The following is a 17,856-nucleotide window of genomic DNA, read 5'->3' on the forward strand; positions in this document are numbered from 1 at the left end:
TCTTATTTATACCTTCTCAAAGTGCCAAAAAAAAAACCTTAAAAATTGTGACTTCCATTTGTTAGCACACATGGTTCCCAAAATTGACATGCCTTGGACACATGGCCGTGCGAAAGTCTAATGCATGTGTACAGCTTCCAAAATGCTCCAATGTTCTAATTTCCACCCATTTTTCACTCCTATTACTCCCAAGTGCCCTCTTAAGCATCAAAATATGAATATACACTTAATGTCACATAATCACCCAAATATGCGCTAAGAATAAGGCTAAAATATGTTATGTTTTACACTTATCAGTAATTATTTAATTATAATTTATATTATCAAACATGACAAAGAGAATTATGATGTAATTAAACTGTTGGCTAAACATGTCTAGGGAGTTAAAATCTCTTGTAATTACAATAGGCGTAATTACACTTTCATCAAATTACTATGTAGTGTCCAAATGCAATCCTAAGAATTGGAGTGTAGTTGACTGCTCTAATTACACTTAATTTAATGGTACCTAGTGGTTACCCAAAGTATCATGTGTAATGTAATTACAAATAATTACATTCAATTTTAATTATTAGGTGGTTTTCAAAAGACATCTTAAATAATTTAAAATAATTCAAGGGCCAAATAATATATTCTCTCTTTTCCCAATTTTTAATTGCTAATATTATTGTATTAAAACTAAGATTCTCAAAACTAGATCGATGCTCGAACCGATTAGACCAACAGTCTATTCGGTTTGGCCAATTTGATTAAACAAATCATCAAAAATCATAAAATAAAATAAAAAATGGTTCAACTTACTTTTTGCCCAATTCAACCCGTCCATGTCGCAAGTAAACTAATCTAATACCTTTTTCAGAATTGATAAACCAACCAATTTTCAATCCAACCAATCCAATCCATTTCAAACCACTATCATGAAAACTAAAACACTTTGACTCAATCTTTATAATTTGGCTGAATATTAAGTGATTATCTGTTCTTCCCACACGTAGCTTGAGCTATTTATTTTCAACGTGGTATCTCAAATTATTTCTTAGTTAACATTCATTAAAGAGATGTGAAAGTCGCTTTGGCCGAGTGGTTAAGGCGTGTGCCTGCTAAGTACATGGGATTTTCCCGCGAGAGTTCGAATCTCTCAGGCGACGTTAAATTTTTGTCAACCCCAGATGAGATGTCCGCCACTGGCAACGTCAGGGGCGGATGTTGGTGTTGATGGAGCCTTCTTCGACAGCTGCGTGCTTGGTCTCCTCTGTTGAGGTTTTCTCCTTATGTTGGCAAAGCCGGAAGTTTTGTGGTGGTTTAGCGACGGCTTTGGCCTCGTCTTGGTGGTGTCAAGCCGACAACCATATCACTGACTTCTTGTTTCTTCAGTCGCTCGGCGCTTGCGGTAGGCGACTTCGAATTTACTCGGTTTTGGGCAAATATTAATGCTATTACCATTTTGCTTTATATTTGTTGTAAAGCTAAAGGAAACGGTCGGTGGTTTTTTCTTTACGTTGAAGGATGGTGTTCGGCCTATTGATGGCCTCAACCTGGACTTCAACGGCATCACTAGGCAAGCAAGGAAGGACTTGAGTTTTTTCGATCGTTTCAGTTTATTGTTTTAAAATTTATAAAATAGAGGACGAAATTCTTGTAAATAAAAGTACAAAAAATAAATTTTAAAGTTTTAAAAAGTATAAAGACTTATGTCATATTTTTAATTTTTTTTATTAAAATAATTTAATTTAACATAATTCACAAAAACTGACCAAACTAATAAATGATTAAAATAACCAACAAAATCGAACTCATAACAAAAAAAACTGCCCAAACCGAAATTGGCTAAACCTGTTGAGTCGGTTTTATCAGTTTAAACCAAAAATTGCTCTCCTCTACTTACTTTCCATTGTTTTTCTAATTGCCATGGGTAAACTGACAATGTTACAGTTGAAGGTCTCTTCTATGTCGGTTTGAAATTTAATAAGGTTTGGCCAAAAGTATTAAATTCGTTTAAAATATAAATTGTGCTCAAATTTTAACATTTAAAACTTGGTTTAACCCATTTTTTTTAAAGTTTTAATGTTTTACATTATGTTATTTTTATATATTATATTATTTATAATACATAAAAATTAAATCTACAATAAGTCATGGATAATACTATTATAATGTAAACATTAAAAAAATTTAAGATGATTACGAATAAGATTTTAATAACTAAAAATATTAAATTATTAGATATTAAATTAAAAATATATATTTATAATTTTTAAAAAATAAATATAGGCAAACCTAAAATAGACATGAATTATCTATTTACAAATATAGGTAGAATTGAGCAAGATTTTAAACCTATATTTTAGGTCGGGCTTAAGCAAGAATAAAAAGTATTAATATTATGCATAAGCCCAACCCTATCCGAACCCGACTCATAAACACATTTATTTCCATTTAATTTTCTAATTGAAGCTATGTATACTGTGCCAATGTTGATTGATCTTTCCGCGTCGGTGTCGCGATACGACTGACAATTTACTAGCTTGGGCATGTCTTCAGGGTTGTGTCGTGACACTGAAGGCAGTTTACTCATTTGATAATTCTTTTGTTATGTTGCGACATCCTCGCTTCGTGTTGCAACATTTCAAGCAATCTACTACCTACATGCCTCTAGATTGTGTCTTACACACTCACTGAACATGTTAGTCTACCTTTAGGCCTCTCTTGGCCCACACAGTCATATAAATAGTCAAAATTGCTCATTTTATTATCTGCGACCTAAAAATGAAAGCTAAACAAAGACATAACTAAATTGGTTTCCTACAAGCTCATTATGTACGGAAAATAGTTTAATATGTTACAACGAATTACAATAGATCACTATACAAATGTGTTTATGCTAAGAATTGTTATCTTGTATGTTATGCTTACTGATACACATTGATTTTCATGTGATTGGACACATACTGAGTTTCTTAAGCTCACTCCCCCATTATTTCCATCTTTACAAACAACTCATCAAGTTAGGATGCGGACTCGGCATATAGAAGGCTCGACTCAGGTTGATCTTTTTATTAAAAAGTATTTTAGATTTATTATTTGAAATTTCTACTATTTTGGAACTGCAATGCTTTAGTTGAATTGTGGCATGGGACTTAAAGTTTAGGGTTCATATAGCAGGCATGACATTTAATTTGAATTTAGGATATTGAAACATGAAATTAGAATTAATTATGCATAAAATAATTCTGATTTTACTTAATTAAAACAAAGTTGAATATCATTTTTTCGCTGTTAGTTGTTCAATTAAATTTTGAGGAATATATAAACTGAAAATTAACTAAGTTTTAAAAGTAGTCACCGTTACAAGGAAAATATTTTACTTAATCGGTTTTTGTTAACTCGTGAATTTTTATGAAAATAAGCTAATTTTTCTTTTAAAATAAACGAATATATTAAAACGACTGTTTTATAAAATGCATTAGCTTACTGGGCCATTTTGATAGCCAATGTAATCTTCTGAATTCAGGTCTAATATCTAAACTGAATCGAAGAGGTTACAAATATAATCTAATCCCAACAAAATACCAATTCATCATTTACCAAATTAACCACTACGACAAATCGGGCCAAGATATGGAAAATTAAGTTGAGTGGATGACTGAAATAATTTCACAAATTTTCACTTTCGTGATAATAAATATTAATTTATAATCAATTATTATATTTTGGTGTTAGTTAGTGATACTAATTAAAAGATTTTAGAAATCAAATTATGTTAATAATAATTTAAAAAAAAGATAATATTACAATTTAGAAATAAATTCACATTAGAAATCATCACACCAATGTGTGCAGTTGCTTAACAAAATCATCCATGTAAGAGTTTTCAAGTCCTGGTTTTAAAAGGAACTCCTTCCATTTAGCATGGTTGGTCCTTACCTCGTTCCCCAACTCATTATCATGATCCATTACTGTTTTTACTGCTTTGCAAACATCATATTTTGTAAATACTCCATCTTCATCACCTTTCTCAACCTCTACTCCGATTTTTAGGTCTCTGGCCATCAATCTTGCATTAATTATTTGATCTCCAACATGGGGTAGCAGCACCAATTGACAATCACTCACCATGCCCTCTGCTAAAGAGCCTGAGCCGCAATGAGTGACAAAATACCCTACAGAGCGATGCCTTAAGATTAGTTGTTGTGGTACCCAACCTCCATGAAGTATCCCTCTTCCTTTTAATCTTTCTTGGAATCCTTCTGGTAAGGCTGACTCGATTGTTTTAGCTCCCATTGGTGGTTTTAGGGCAACTAGAAATGGCAAACCTGTTAACTCAAGGCCTAAAACCAATTCTTGAAATTGATCCTCTTTCAAAACACACTCACTTCCGAATGCACAAAAAATCATAGTCTTAGGTTGAAACTTGCTTAATAACTTTTCCCATTGTCTTTCCAGTGCTATTTTAGGTAGATTTGGCACTACTGGACCTGCGAAAATTACTGGCTTTCCAAATTGGCTCCCAATATATTCACCATAAGGCCCTTCGATTTCCCTACATGTCTTGAAACCAATAATATCACAATCACTCAAAGACATCAATTGACGTTCTACAAATGAAAGGCCGCTTCCAAAATCCATAGTTGTTACAGCGGCTAATGCTTGAGCTTCATGTGCGCGTAACTTAATACTTGAAGAAGGGAAACCTTCTGGAGGCTCTAAAAGATCAGACCCTATCATACCTTTCTCAAGAGTCTTTCTTGCTGGACTAAGAAGATAGCCAATAGTGCCAGAGCTAATGATACAATAAACCACGGACTTGATACCTAGCCTACGAGTCAAGGCTGGCAACCAACAAGTGAAATCATAGAAAACAAACTGGGGTTTGAGTTGACGAAGGTAAGCTTCAATATCAGGTTTCGTGAGGTCCATAGCGGTCATAATGAGAGGATGCAAAGGGAAAGGGACATCATTTGTTGTTTCGGCACCAAGAGGTAAACCTTCAACATGAGGAACAGTGATTGGAATAAAGGTTATGAGATGTGGATGGAGATTGAAAGCCTCAACCTTATGTTGTGTTTTGGGTGGTAAAAAAAAGGAAATTTTATGGCCTCTCTCTGCTAGTTTGTTGGCCATATGAACATAGGGAGTGATATGACCAAGGGCAAACCATGGGTACATTGCGATGTGAAAGCTTCTATCTGCCATAATTGGTAAGTGTTGCAAACAAAACTATCACAAACTTAAATTTTAACCTAACAAATTCGCTTTAGGTGAACCAGAATGACTAAAATCTCTTTGAAATTATCAACTCTGGTAATTCGAAAGCAAAGCAAGCTCGAATGCCTTAATGCAATCCATGAAATTGCTTATATAATACCAAGGTCGGAAACTCTTGTATGCTTGTAACTATAATTGATCGGGTTTCTTACAAAAATCAGTAGTTTATTTTGTTTGAAGAGAAAACTAAAAACCAAATTATGCCGGAATTTTTAAAGTGCACCAAAATATTTGTTAAAGAAAATAAGTTTACAGTTCTAAAATTTTAGTTCAAGGGTTCTTTTTTGTAGAAAATTTCGCTATTTATTTTTTTTATAAATGTAGATGAAGGGACATTTGGATAATCATTTCCTTCCCAACTAAAATATAACCTAATTATTACATCCAAAACCAAAAAGTTAATAACTTAATTTTTTTGTTAAACAAGGAACATTTGGATGAACATTTCCTTCCTCCCAACTTTGAACAACATTCAATGAGATTTGGGTTGCCCATAGTATATTTTACTATTTATTCCGTAATCTAATTGTATGTCTTTCATGCGGATATTTTTATACCGTAATTTCACTATTTGTTGTCCCTCTTAAATCATTATATAAGATATCGCTAACCTTCACAGTTGTACTCTGTAAAATTAAAAAAACAAAATAGAAAAATATCATTACAATATATATGTTAAATTTCGTGAAAACAATGATTACATTAATTAAAATAAAACTTACATAATTCTTGCAATGTTGATGAGGAGGACAATTGTATTGATCAATATTAATAGGTCCAATTACTTTATTAAACGATATGCGTTCAAATCTTATATGTCTTGCATATCCATGTCCTCCCTGTACACATAATATGATAATTAGTTAAATATAACATAAAAATTAATCATAAAATGCATTTAATGAAAATATTAATTACTTGCCATGTCTTTATTCTAACTTCATTCGCTGTAGTATAAAAGTTAGCGTATTCAACTGTCTCATTTCTTTCATTTTTACCAAGACTTCCAATACTTCATAAAAAAGTAAAAAATAAAAACTAAATAAGTAAAAAGTTTGAGTAATAAATAAAAAGATGTCATAAAAATTTCTAAATTCAAAATACCTAATTCTATAAAGGTGAAAAACAAAAACAAACAAATAAATGATTTTTTTATATAAAAAATTACCTAATTGCATGACCAGGACCACAAAAAATCTGTTTAATGTTAATATATTTTGACCCATCTCCAATCCCTATACAATCATCACCTTAATAAAGGGAAAAAAAGTCAAACCCAATACTTTTTATATGAAACTACATATATTATGTTATAAAAATAAATACTTTTATTTTAATACCAGTCTTAATAACATTGGCTATCTTTTGAAGCTTTGATATTGAGTTTATGAAGATCTTTCAATTGAAATATGCTATTTTCGACTATTCACGGAATTTAAGCCACGAATATGCACATTAACAATAAAGATAAATAAAATTGAAACTAAATGCTTGTTAAGAAAAAATCACATAATTTTTAATTAGTCAAGGACATGATCAATTTGCATACCGCTGCTTTTTGAGATGAAAAAAAGCTGTCGACATAGAAAAATTGACAAATATAATCAGAATAAGAAAAAGTTAAAAAAAAAAACTACGTCTTTGTGTTGAAGCAAATATTATGAATAAAAAACTGCAAAATATCCAAATTAATAGTATTTGTGTGATAGACTTGCCACTTTATTTGCCACCATTTTTGTCATTGGCCATGGAGGCTTCCGGTCCCTTTGAATGATGAGGCCATCAAAATGTTGAAAGGTTATCCAATTGTTACAATTTGTATCATTGCATTTCCATGAAGATGGATCGCTTGAGGCAATGAGTATGCCATCAATCTGAACAACCCAAAAATTTTGTCAATAATATCATTAAAAAAATGAAAATAATAATTATTATTATTACTACGTGAAAAGTAATATTTTTTGATCGACATTCACCATTGAAAGTCAAGGGTTGCAGCAAAAATATTTTTCCATGAGGAGCACGAAATATCCCTGAAGAGATATAAGAACTACAGACAACATTCCATGCATTCTTGAAGGCCTAAAATAGTTACATAAATAAACAATCAGAATATCATAAACTTCCCTACTATAGCACTTAAGAAGAAAATAAACCTCTGTATCATCAGTCTGTAAGACTATAAAACTAAGATAGAGAATAGAGAAATGATATTTTCTTGATTATTCTCTGAACATGCAGGCTTGCATGTATTTATACAAACATGAGAGCATGTGAGCTAAAACAGACTAACTGCTATTGTAACTAACTTTTAACTGTTAACTGACTCAGAAACTGCTTAGCTGCTAATTGACTGAATAACAACTTTTACTATAACAGTACTCTAACATTCCCTCAGCATTTTTTATTTTTGATCACTCATTTCTTTTAATGACACCACTTGTAGTGCATGTCGAAATGATGCAAACAACTTAGGAGTAATTGGTTTAGTGAGAACGTCTGCAACCTGTTGATCCGAGGGAACAAAGTTGACCTGCAACATTCCAGCAAGAACCTTTTCTCGAACAAAATGATGATCTATTTCCACATGCTTTATTCTAGCATGATGTGTAGGATTTTCAGCTATTGAAACTGCCGAAGAATTATCACACCAGACAGTTGGTAACTTTAACAGAGGCATTCTGACTTCATTCAGCAATTGTTGGATCCACAGCAGTTCAGAGACGCAGTTGGCGAGACTACGGTATTCTACTTCAGCAGATGACCTGGATACCACCGACTGTTTCTTTGAGCACCAAGTAACCGGATTAGATCCTAAGTATATCACATACCCTGATGTAGACCGACGATCATCAATGGATGAGGCCTAGTCAGCATCAGAATAGCATACCAACTCTAATGAACCTACTGTAAGATACAGACCATGATCCATAGTGCCAGCTAGATACCTTAACACACGTTTTACAGCTTGCCAATGAGTGACACTAGGAGAACTCATGTACTGACTTAGCTTGTTTACACAGAACGCCAAATCTGGTCGTGTGATACATACATATTGTAGCATTCCTACAGTACTTCGATACAGATGTACATCTGAAAAAGGAGGACTTCCATCGGAGGCCACTAGCTTGGGTGTGTTAGCCATGGGTGTCGGTGTAGGTGCTGCACCGAGCATGCCAGTCTTGAGAAGCAACTCAGCAACATACTTCTTCTAACTGAGCAACATTCCTTGGGATGTTCGTTGAACATCAATTCCCAAGAAAAAACTAAGAATTCCCATATCCTTAAGAGCAAATTTGGTGTGAAGTTGGTAAACCACAGCATCTATATCTTGGCTACTGGTACCAGTGATCAATATGTCATCGACATATACCATAAGAAGCAGACAATTTCCTGCAGCCACTCGAATGAACAAAGACGAATCAGCTTTGGATGCTCGAAAGACAAGCTGAGTGACAAGGTACTCTTAAGAGTTTGAAACCACGCTCAAGGAGCTTGTCTCAAGCCATAGAGAGCTTTATTTAATTTACACACAAGTGGTTGACCAGATGCACCTGATGTTGTTCCAATAGGGTCGGAAGCGTGTAAATTATTGTACTAAAAAATCACACAAAGTTCAATTCCCAGGGAAGAGAGGTGGATCACATGGATCTCTTAAATACCAAGTCTTTCCTTAGACAGAATATCCCTTCTATAGTAATTTAATAGCACAATTAAATACTACTATTATACCCTCAAATATTGAAAGAAAAATATGACAAGAAAGAACACAAGAGATTTAACGAGGTTCGGTAAATTATACCTACGTCCTCGGGCACTAACACCAGATGATAACTTTACTATCTCCAAAGTATTACAAACAAATAGAATTCCTTAAAAATTCTCAAATGGGAGAAGAGAGAAAACTAAGAGAGAAAGATTGGTTGGGATAGTTGAAATGAGAAATGGTTAGGCCTATTTATAGTTGAGGTTCAGGGACTAACTTGCAAATGGCCTAAAAAATTAGGGACCAAAATTGCAATTATCCCATTCAACTTTAAACTCAACTTGCCAACCACTTTTTACTTTCTTCTTTCGATGCCAATTGCACCTCCCACCATTTTTGACTTTTCAACAATCTCCACCTTGAAGATTTGATTAGGATAATCACATCTTCACACACTTCCTTCAACTCCCCAAATTTGATAAAGCTATCTTTTGTAGTGCCTCCAAATGCGCTCTCGAGCGCCATACACCTAAAGGTGCTCAAATTCTCAGGATGTTAATCAAGTTCAAACAATGATTAAACTTGATTGTTGTTACCACCTTGGTCATCATATCTGCGGGATTATCTGCTGTCGGAATCTTCTGAAGTAGAATTTTTCCTTTTTCAAAGACTTCCCGCACAAAGTGATATCTTACGTCGATATGCTTGGTTCTTGAATGATAGACTTGATTTTTCGCTAAATCAATAGCACTCTGACTGTCACAATATAGACTAATGTGACTTTGAACAACTCCCAAGTCTTTCAATAATCTATTAAGCCAAATAGCCTCCTTAACAGCTTCTGTAACTGCCATATATTCTGCCTCTGTAGTAGACACAGCTACTGTAGACTGTAAGGTAGACTTCCAACTCACTGGGGCTTTCGCAAGAGTAAACAGATACCCCGTAGTTGAACGACGTTTATCTAAATCACCAGCAAAGTCGGAATCAACATATCCAACTACAAACTGACCAAGTGCTTCATCCTGTTCAAAAATTAAACCAACATCTACGGTTTTTCGAAGATACCGTAGAATCCATTTCACAGCTTGCCAATGTCCTTTTCCAGGATCATGCATATACCTGCTCACAACTCCAACAGCTTGTGAAATGTCAGGCCTCGTACACACCATCGCATACATCAAACTCCCAACTGCATTAGCATATGGGACTTTTGCCATATATTCTCTTTCTTCTTCAGTTTTCGGAGATAATTGAGCACTAAGTTTCAAATGAGAAGCAAGTGGGGTACTTACATGTTTTGTGTTTTCATTTACACCAAAACATTGTAATACCTTTTTCAGATATTGCTTCTGATTCAAACAAAGCTTGCCTCTCTGTCTATCTCTACTTATCTCCATGCCGAGAATCTTCTTGGCCTCACCTAGATCTTTCATCTCGAACTCTTGATTCAACTGAGCCTTCAGCTTATCTATCTCATTTTGGCTCTTCGAAGCGATTAACATATCATCAACATACAAGAGTAGATAAATGAAAGATCCGTCATGCAGCTTCTGCAAATATACACAATTGTCATATTTTCTTCTTGTGTACTTCTGCCTTCTCATAAAGCTATCAAATCGCTTGTACCACTGCCTCGGGGATTGCTTCAATCCATATAGCGATTTGTTCAGCTTACAAACCCAATTTCTACCACCAGCATCTGTGTATCCTTCGGGCTGAGTCATATAGATCTCCTCTTCTAACTCACCATGCAAGAAAGCCGTCTTAACATCAAGTTGAGCTAGCTCCAAATTCAACTGTGCTACCAAGGCCAACAAAATTCTAATGGAGGAATGCTTCACAACAGGGGAAAATACATCATTGTAGTCAATTCCCTCCTTCTGAGCGTAGCCTTTAGCTACCAATCTTGCATTGTAGCGAATATCCTTCTTGCTAGGAGATCCATCTTTCTTTGCGAATACCCACTTGCATCCGATTGCCCTTTTATCTTTCGGTAATTGCGCCAACTCCCAAGTATTGTTCTTCCGGAGAGACTGCATTTCTTCATCCATGGCGCCTTTCCATTTATCACTTTCTAAGCTTTGCATTGCTTCTTGATAAGTGATAGGAATATCATCAACAACGGGAAGGGCGTAGGCCACCATATCAGTAAATCGAGCAGGTTTACGAATTTCTCTCCGTGGCCTTGCAACTGCAACTGGTTCTGGTGTACTTAGTGGTTCTTGGGTCAGAACCTCTTCAACCTCTAATTCCTCCATTGTGGCTGGAGAATTAGACTTATTAACTGGGCAAATCCCCATCTGCTCAAACTCCACCTGTTTTGGAGTACACTCCACCTACTGTGGAGTATTGCTCGTCTGAATATCTTTATCTGCTACCTTTTTCAATGTGGCAGATTCATCAAAGGTAACATCTCTGCTACAGATGATTTTCTTTGTGCCTAAGCACCAAAGACGAAATCCCTTCACTCCAGAAGTGATTCCCATAAAGAGAGCTTTCTTTGCCCTCGGATCTAACTTTGACTCCTTCACATGGTAATATGCAGTGGTTCCAAACACATGTAAGGAATCATAATCTGTAGCTGGTTTTCCAGACCATACCTCCATAGGAGTTTTTCTTTCTAATGCAGATGATGGCAAACGATTAACAAGATGGCCAGCGTATGTCACAGCCTCAGCCCAAAATTGCTTGCCCAACCCAGCATTGGACAACATACATCGAACTTTCTCCAGCAATGTTCGATTCATACGCTCTGCCACTCCATTCTGTTGTGGTGTATCCCTAACTGTGAAGTGTCGAACAATACCATACTCTTGGCACACATCGAAGAACGGATCACTTTTATATTCCCCTCCATTGTCCGTCCTAAGCCGCTTGATTTTCTTGCCAGTCTGGTTTTCGATCATAGTTTTCCATTTAAGAAAAACTCCAAGCACTTCATCTTTAGTTTTCATGGTATACACCCAAACTCTTCTGGAAAAGTCATCAACAAAAGTAACAAAGTAGTGTTTTCCTCCCAACGAAGGTATTTTGGAAGGCCCCCACACATCTGAGTGAATATATTCCAAAATACCTTTTGTATTATGGATAGCAGTGCCGAATTTCACTCTTTTTTGCTTTCCCAGAACACAGTGCTCACAAAATTTTAATTTGCAAGCCTTTGCACCTTTCAACAATCCTTGCTTTGCCAGAATTTGCAAAGATTTTTCGCTGGCATGTCCCAACTTCATATGCCACAACTGCATTGAGTCCAAGTCTTTGTTACCGGAAGCTGCAGCGACTGCTCCAATAACTGTACTACCTTGGTAGTAATACAAGTTATTTTTCCTAATGCCCTTCAATATCACAAGTGCGCCAGATGTCACTTTCAAAACCCCATCTCTCATAGTAACAACTGAACCATTGGATTCCAAGGCTCCCAATGAGATGAGATTTTTCTTCAAACTGGGCACGTACCGAACATCAGTCAGAACTCTGGTTGATCTATCTTTATTCTTTAATTGGATTGAACCTATCCCAACAGTTTTACAAGCATTGTCATTGCCCATATAAACAACTCCTCCATTTAGTTCTACTAAATCAGAGAACCACTCCCGGTTAGGGGACATATGATAGGTACAACCCGAATCCAATATCCACTCATCTGAATGGAATGACGATGATGATGCAACCAGTGATAGTTCAGAGTCACTAGTATCATGCTTAGCAACACAAGCATCTACAGCAGCTTTTCCCTTATTCTTCAGCTTTGGACAATTTTTCTTCCAGTGGCCTTTCTCATGACAAAAAGCACATTCATCTTTCCCGAGTTTGGACTTTGACTTTGATCTCCCCTTTTGAGTTTTCTTCCGAGTGTATGAACGACCTCGGACTACTAAAGCTTCTGTATCTCTGATTGAGTTTTTCTGTTTGTCCTTCTTTCTCTGTTCATAACTGTATAAGGTCACACAGACTTCGCTCAGAGATATATCACTCCTTCCATGAAGTAGAGTAGTTTCTAGGAACTCAAACTCCTCAGGAAGTGACCCCAACAGCATCAAAGCCAAATCTTCATCTTTGAATGTCTCATCCATATTCAGCAAATCAGTGACTAACTGATTAAATTTGGTGATGTGATCATTCATTGTGGTACTTGGGACGTATGTGAAGTGAAACAGTCTTTTCTTCAAGTGGAGCTTATTTTGACTGTTTTTCTTCAAAAATTTTTCTTCAAGTGCCACCCATAACTTATTTGCAGAAGTCTCATTTGAAAAAGCATACCTTTGCTCTCGAGAAAGGCATGATCGAATTGTGCCACATGCCAACCGATTGATCGCCTTCCAATCTTTCTCCTGTACATCATCTGGTTTCTCTTCATCAATGGCAATGTCTAGACCCTGCTGAAAAAGGGCATCTAGAACCTCACTTTGCCACATACCAAAATGGCCCGTGCCATCAAAGATCTCCACGGCCAATCTTGCATTTGCAATTGTCGGTCTTGTCCACATGGACGATGTTGAAGCTCCTACACCGACCGTTTTCTCCATAATCTTTCAATATACCTAAGGAAATCTTTTCTGATGTGGAAGATCAGTTTAAACTGCAACCACAGAGCATACTACGATTAACCTTCGGCTCTTGATACCACTTGTTGTTCCAATAGGGTCGGAAGCGTGTAAATTATTGTACTAAAAAATCACACAAAGTTCAATTCCCAGGGAAGAGAGGTGGATCACATGGATCTCTTAAATACCAAGTCTTTCCTTAGACAGAATATCCCTTCTATAGTAATTTAATAGCACAATTAAATACTACTATTATACCCTCAAATATTGAAAGAAAAATAGGACAAGAAAGAACACAAGAGATTTAACGAGGTTCAGTAAATTATACCTACGTCCTCGGGCACTAACACCAGATGATAACTTTACTATCTCCAAAGTATTACAAACAAATAGAATTCCTTAAAAATTCTCAAATGGGAGAAGAGAGAAAACTAAGAGAGAAAGATTGGTTGGGATAGTTGAAATGAAAAATGGTTAGGCCTATTTATAGTTGAGGTTCAGGGACTAACTTGCAAATGGCCTAAAAAATTAGGGACCAAAATTGCAATTATCCCATTCAACTTTAAACTCAACTTGCCAACCACTTTTTACTTTCTTCTTTCGGTGCCAATTGCACCTCCCACCATTTTTGACTTTTCAACACCTGAGACTTCAAAACCAGGGGGTTGTGCCATATAGATTTCCTCAGTGAGCTCACCATTAAGGAAGGCATTGTTGATATCAACTTGACGCACAACCCACTCTTGCATAACAGCTAACGCAAGAATGGTGCAAATGGTAAAGGCTCGAACAACTGGACTGAAAGTGGCATGAAAATCAAGACCGGCATGCTGAGAATACCCTTTTGCCACTAGTCTTGCTTTGTACCTGTCAATGGAACCATCAGCCTTCTTCTTAATTTTGAATAACCACTTGCAACCGATTGCTTGTCGATGCTTAGGAAGAGGACATAAAGACCATGTATTATTTCGAGCCAAGGCTTGCAACTTACTGTGAACTGCCACTCGCCAGCATTCAAACGCCATTGCGGTATGGATGTCAGAGGGAACATCACTGGTCGAAGAAGGTGTCATGCTCAGATACGCTTTTGGTTTGAAAATGCCAACTTTACTCCTAGTGATCATGGAATGAGTGTTTATCGGTGCAGGTTGGGTGGATTGGATTTGCATAGGTGATGAGTTTCTAGGTGACATGATCTACGAAGTGGGTGAGGTGTGAGCTAAAGGAGAAGATATGGACTGGGAAGGAGGTGTTGTAGGCGTTGGAGTGGAGGAGACAGGTGGTGGGGATGGATTAGTAGAGAGGACATTAGATGTGACGTGAGAGTGAGCTACATTACTAGGATGTATGACAAGAAGTTTTGCATTTTTCTGAAAAACAGTAGGGAATGGACTGACTGTTGACCTATGTGTTTTATAGGGAAAAATAGTCTCATTAAACATGACATGATGAGAAATATAGATTTTTCCAGTAGGGTCTCGACACTTGTAGCCTTTGTATAACGGGGAGTAGCCAAGAAAAACACAAGGGGCTGACCGAAACTGCAGCTTTGTTTTATTGAACGGTCTAAGGTTAGGGAAGCAAAGACAGCCAAAAACTCGAAAAATGAGTAGTCTGGTTTGGTTTCAAATAATTTTTCATATGGAGATATACCATCTAAGGGTTTGGAGGGTAACCTATTAATCAAGAAGACTGTAGTGCAAAACGCCTCATTCCAGAACACCACGGGCATGTTTGCTTAAGCTACCATGGACAGACCAGTTTCAACTACCTGTCGATGTTTCCATTCTACAAGCCCATTTTGAGCTGATGTGTATGGACAGGTGAGCCGCTGTAGGATCCCATGCTGACACAAATAAATCTTCAAAGATTGAAACTCTCCTCCCCCATCTGTTTGAAGAACTTTGAGTTTTGTACCAAGCATCCATTCAGCTTGAAGATGAAACTGTGGGAACGTCGTAAGTACATCAGACTTATTTTTCAAAAAATAAAGCCATGAGTAGCGTGAATATGCATCAGTGAAGGCAACATAGTATCTAAAACCATTAGATACAACAGGTGCAGGTCCCCAAACGTCAGCTACCACTAACTGTAAGGGTGAAGTATACTTTGTATTCGACTTTGAAAATGGAAGCTTACTCACTTTTCCCATATGACAAGCAATACAATCAACAACTTTATTACTATGTATAAACTGTATATTACATCGGAGTAATACCTTTGTAAGCGTATCTCGACATGGATGGCTTAGTCTAGAGTGGCAGACACTAATAAGAAGCCTCGAGCTGGTAGCAAAACATTGAGCAGTAGAGGACAATGGACTAGTGATATGAGACTTGTTGAGCTGAACTCGATATAAACCATGATGCACTGACCCTTGAAGAAGCACTTCTCTGGTCCTCAGATCACGCACCTGACACTGAGAAGGGAAAAACTCAAACATTACCTGATTATCTTTAGCAAACTTTGACACTGATAAGAGATTTTTAGTGATGCCAGGCACAAGTAGTAACGATCGCATGTACAACGGTCGAGATCGTGTGAGTAACGAGGACTGCCCAGTGCACAAAACAGGTAATGCTGAACCATTGCCTACAAAGACCTTACCTGGTCCGTTATATGTCCCACTATCACCAACCAAGGTAGCTGAATTTGTAAGATGATACGTGGCACCAGAATCCGGATACCATGCATTATCAGCCACTATTTCAGGAGTGGCAACATATGCCTGAGGTTGTGTTGCACTTGAGGGAGTCATACTGACCTGTTGTGGTATATTGACCTGTTGCGGAGCACTACCAACAAATGAGTTAGACCAGACAGGTGAGGGAGTAGAAGGACACCAACCTGGGAAATACCACTGAGAGTTATGCGGAGAAGAGGGAAACCAAGGTGAAGGAGGACTGGAACCAACCAGGAACGCATTTGCTTGTGGAGGGGGTCTGTAGTTGCTACTTTTATAGGACGAGTCAAAACGATGATAGCATCGATCAACAAGATGGCCAGCTTTCCCACAAAGCTGACATTGAATTCTTGAGCTGGACGAACGCCCTCGCCCACGTCCTCGAGTTGTAGGTGACGGCCGATAAGCCGGTAACGAACCAGAAGCATCTGAAGATTCAGAGGACACCATGTTTGCAGAACTGGAAATCTTATTGCTTACTACTTGCTGCCGAGCTTCAGTGTCAAGAAGTATGGAGGTTACCCCTTGGACTGTGTAGGGTATCTGACTCGCGATAATAATAGTGATAACAGACTCATAGTCTGGAGGAAGACCATTGAGTATCGCAGTAACATGCTCATGCTCTCCAATAATTTCACCACAACTAGCGAGGTTGTCACAGCAGCTTTTAACCTTCATCAAGAATTCCTTCATGCTCAACTCACCTTTGCGTTGAGAATGAAAAGATCTTCTATAAGCCATCAGTTTAGAAGTTATTTTACTGCCAAACAAAGCAACAACCGTATTCCAAATCTTGGCACTGGTGTCCATGCCAATAAGATGGGGAAGCACCGTTTGACTAATGGAGGAAAGCAACCACGACACAAGTGCACTATCTTGTTGCTCAAAATGTGCAAACTCTGGATTCTCATGCAAGTCACCACTATCATCAGCAACATACTGAATAGGCGAATCCTGTTGATCATCCAAGAAGCGTTGAAGTTTATGCGCTTTTACAGCCAAAAGGACTTGCTGGCGCCATAGCAAATAGGTGTTGTCGTCAAGCAGAACACTTATTCGCTTTGTAGAAAAGAACCGACTATCAAGCACTCCGTCAGAAGAGTTGTCGGCCATATCAACTACTCAAACTGCACAGCGGAAAAAAAACCAGGAAAAACTTACATCTGATACCATGTAAGATTATAAAACTAAGAAAATAGAGAAATGATATTTTCTTGATTATTCTCTGAACATGCAAGCTTGCATGTATTTATACAAACATGAGAGCACGTGAGCTAAAACAGACTAACTGCTACTGTAACTAACTTTTAACTGTTAACTGACTCAGAAACTGCTTAGCTACTAACTGACTGAATAACAGCTTTTACTATAACAGTACTCTAACACAGTCTATCCATCTCCAATAGCTCTTGCAAAGTTGACATCATAAACAAATGGTTCCAAAGATTGAACCAATAAAACCCATTGAAAGAGAGAAATAAAAAACAACATTTTTAAACCCATATTAATCATTGTGAATATTTAATTCTCAATAATAAAACATAGTTGTGATGTGATATATATAGGAGAAAAATATAAGTTTACTTTTATTATTATAGGAAAGATAATTACTTTTTACATTATCCTTTAGTTTTTTAAATTTAAACATTAAATTT

General features: G+C 36.8%; 1 protein-coding gene and 1 non-coding gene across 2 annotated transcripts; one reads left to right on the top strand and one right to left on the bottom strand.

The window, feature by feature from the left end:
- The first annotated feature begins 1,066 nt into the window (after positions 1-1,066).
- TRNAS-GCU (transfer RNA serine (anticodon GCU)) lies at positions 1,067-1,148 on the top strand. The gene has a single exon. It is a non-coding gene; the product is annotated as a tRNA-Ser (tRNA).
- A 2,674-nt stretch (positions 1,149-3,822) lies between these two features.
- LOC107887946 (cyanidin 3-O-galactoside 2''-O-xylosyltransferase FGGT1) lies at positions 3,823-5,193 on the bottom strand. The gene has a single exon (XM_041092822.1). The coding sequence runs from the start codon at positions 5,191-5,193 to the stop codon at positions 3,823-3,825; it is 1,371 nt and encodes a 456-aa protein (XP_040948756.1).
- Between the last annotated feature and the right edge of the window lie 12,663 nt (positions 5,194-17,856).

Source organism: Gossypium hirsutum, chromosome D05 (assembly GCF_007990345.1).
Source record: "Gossypium hirsutum isolate 1008001.06 chromosome D05, Gossypium_hirsutum_v2.1, whole genome shotgun sequence".
NCBI lineage: Eukaryota > Viridiplantae > Streptophyta > Magnoliopsida > Malvales > Malvaceae > Gossypium > Gossypium hirsutum.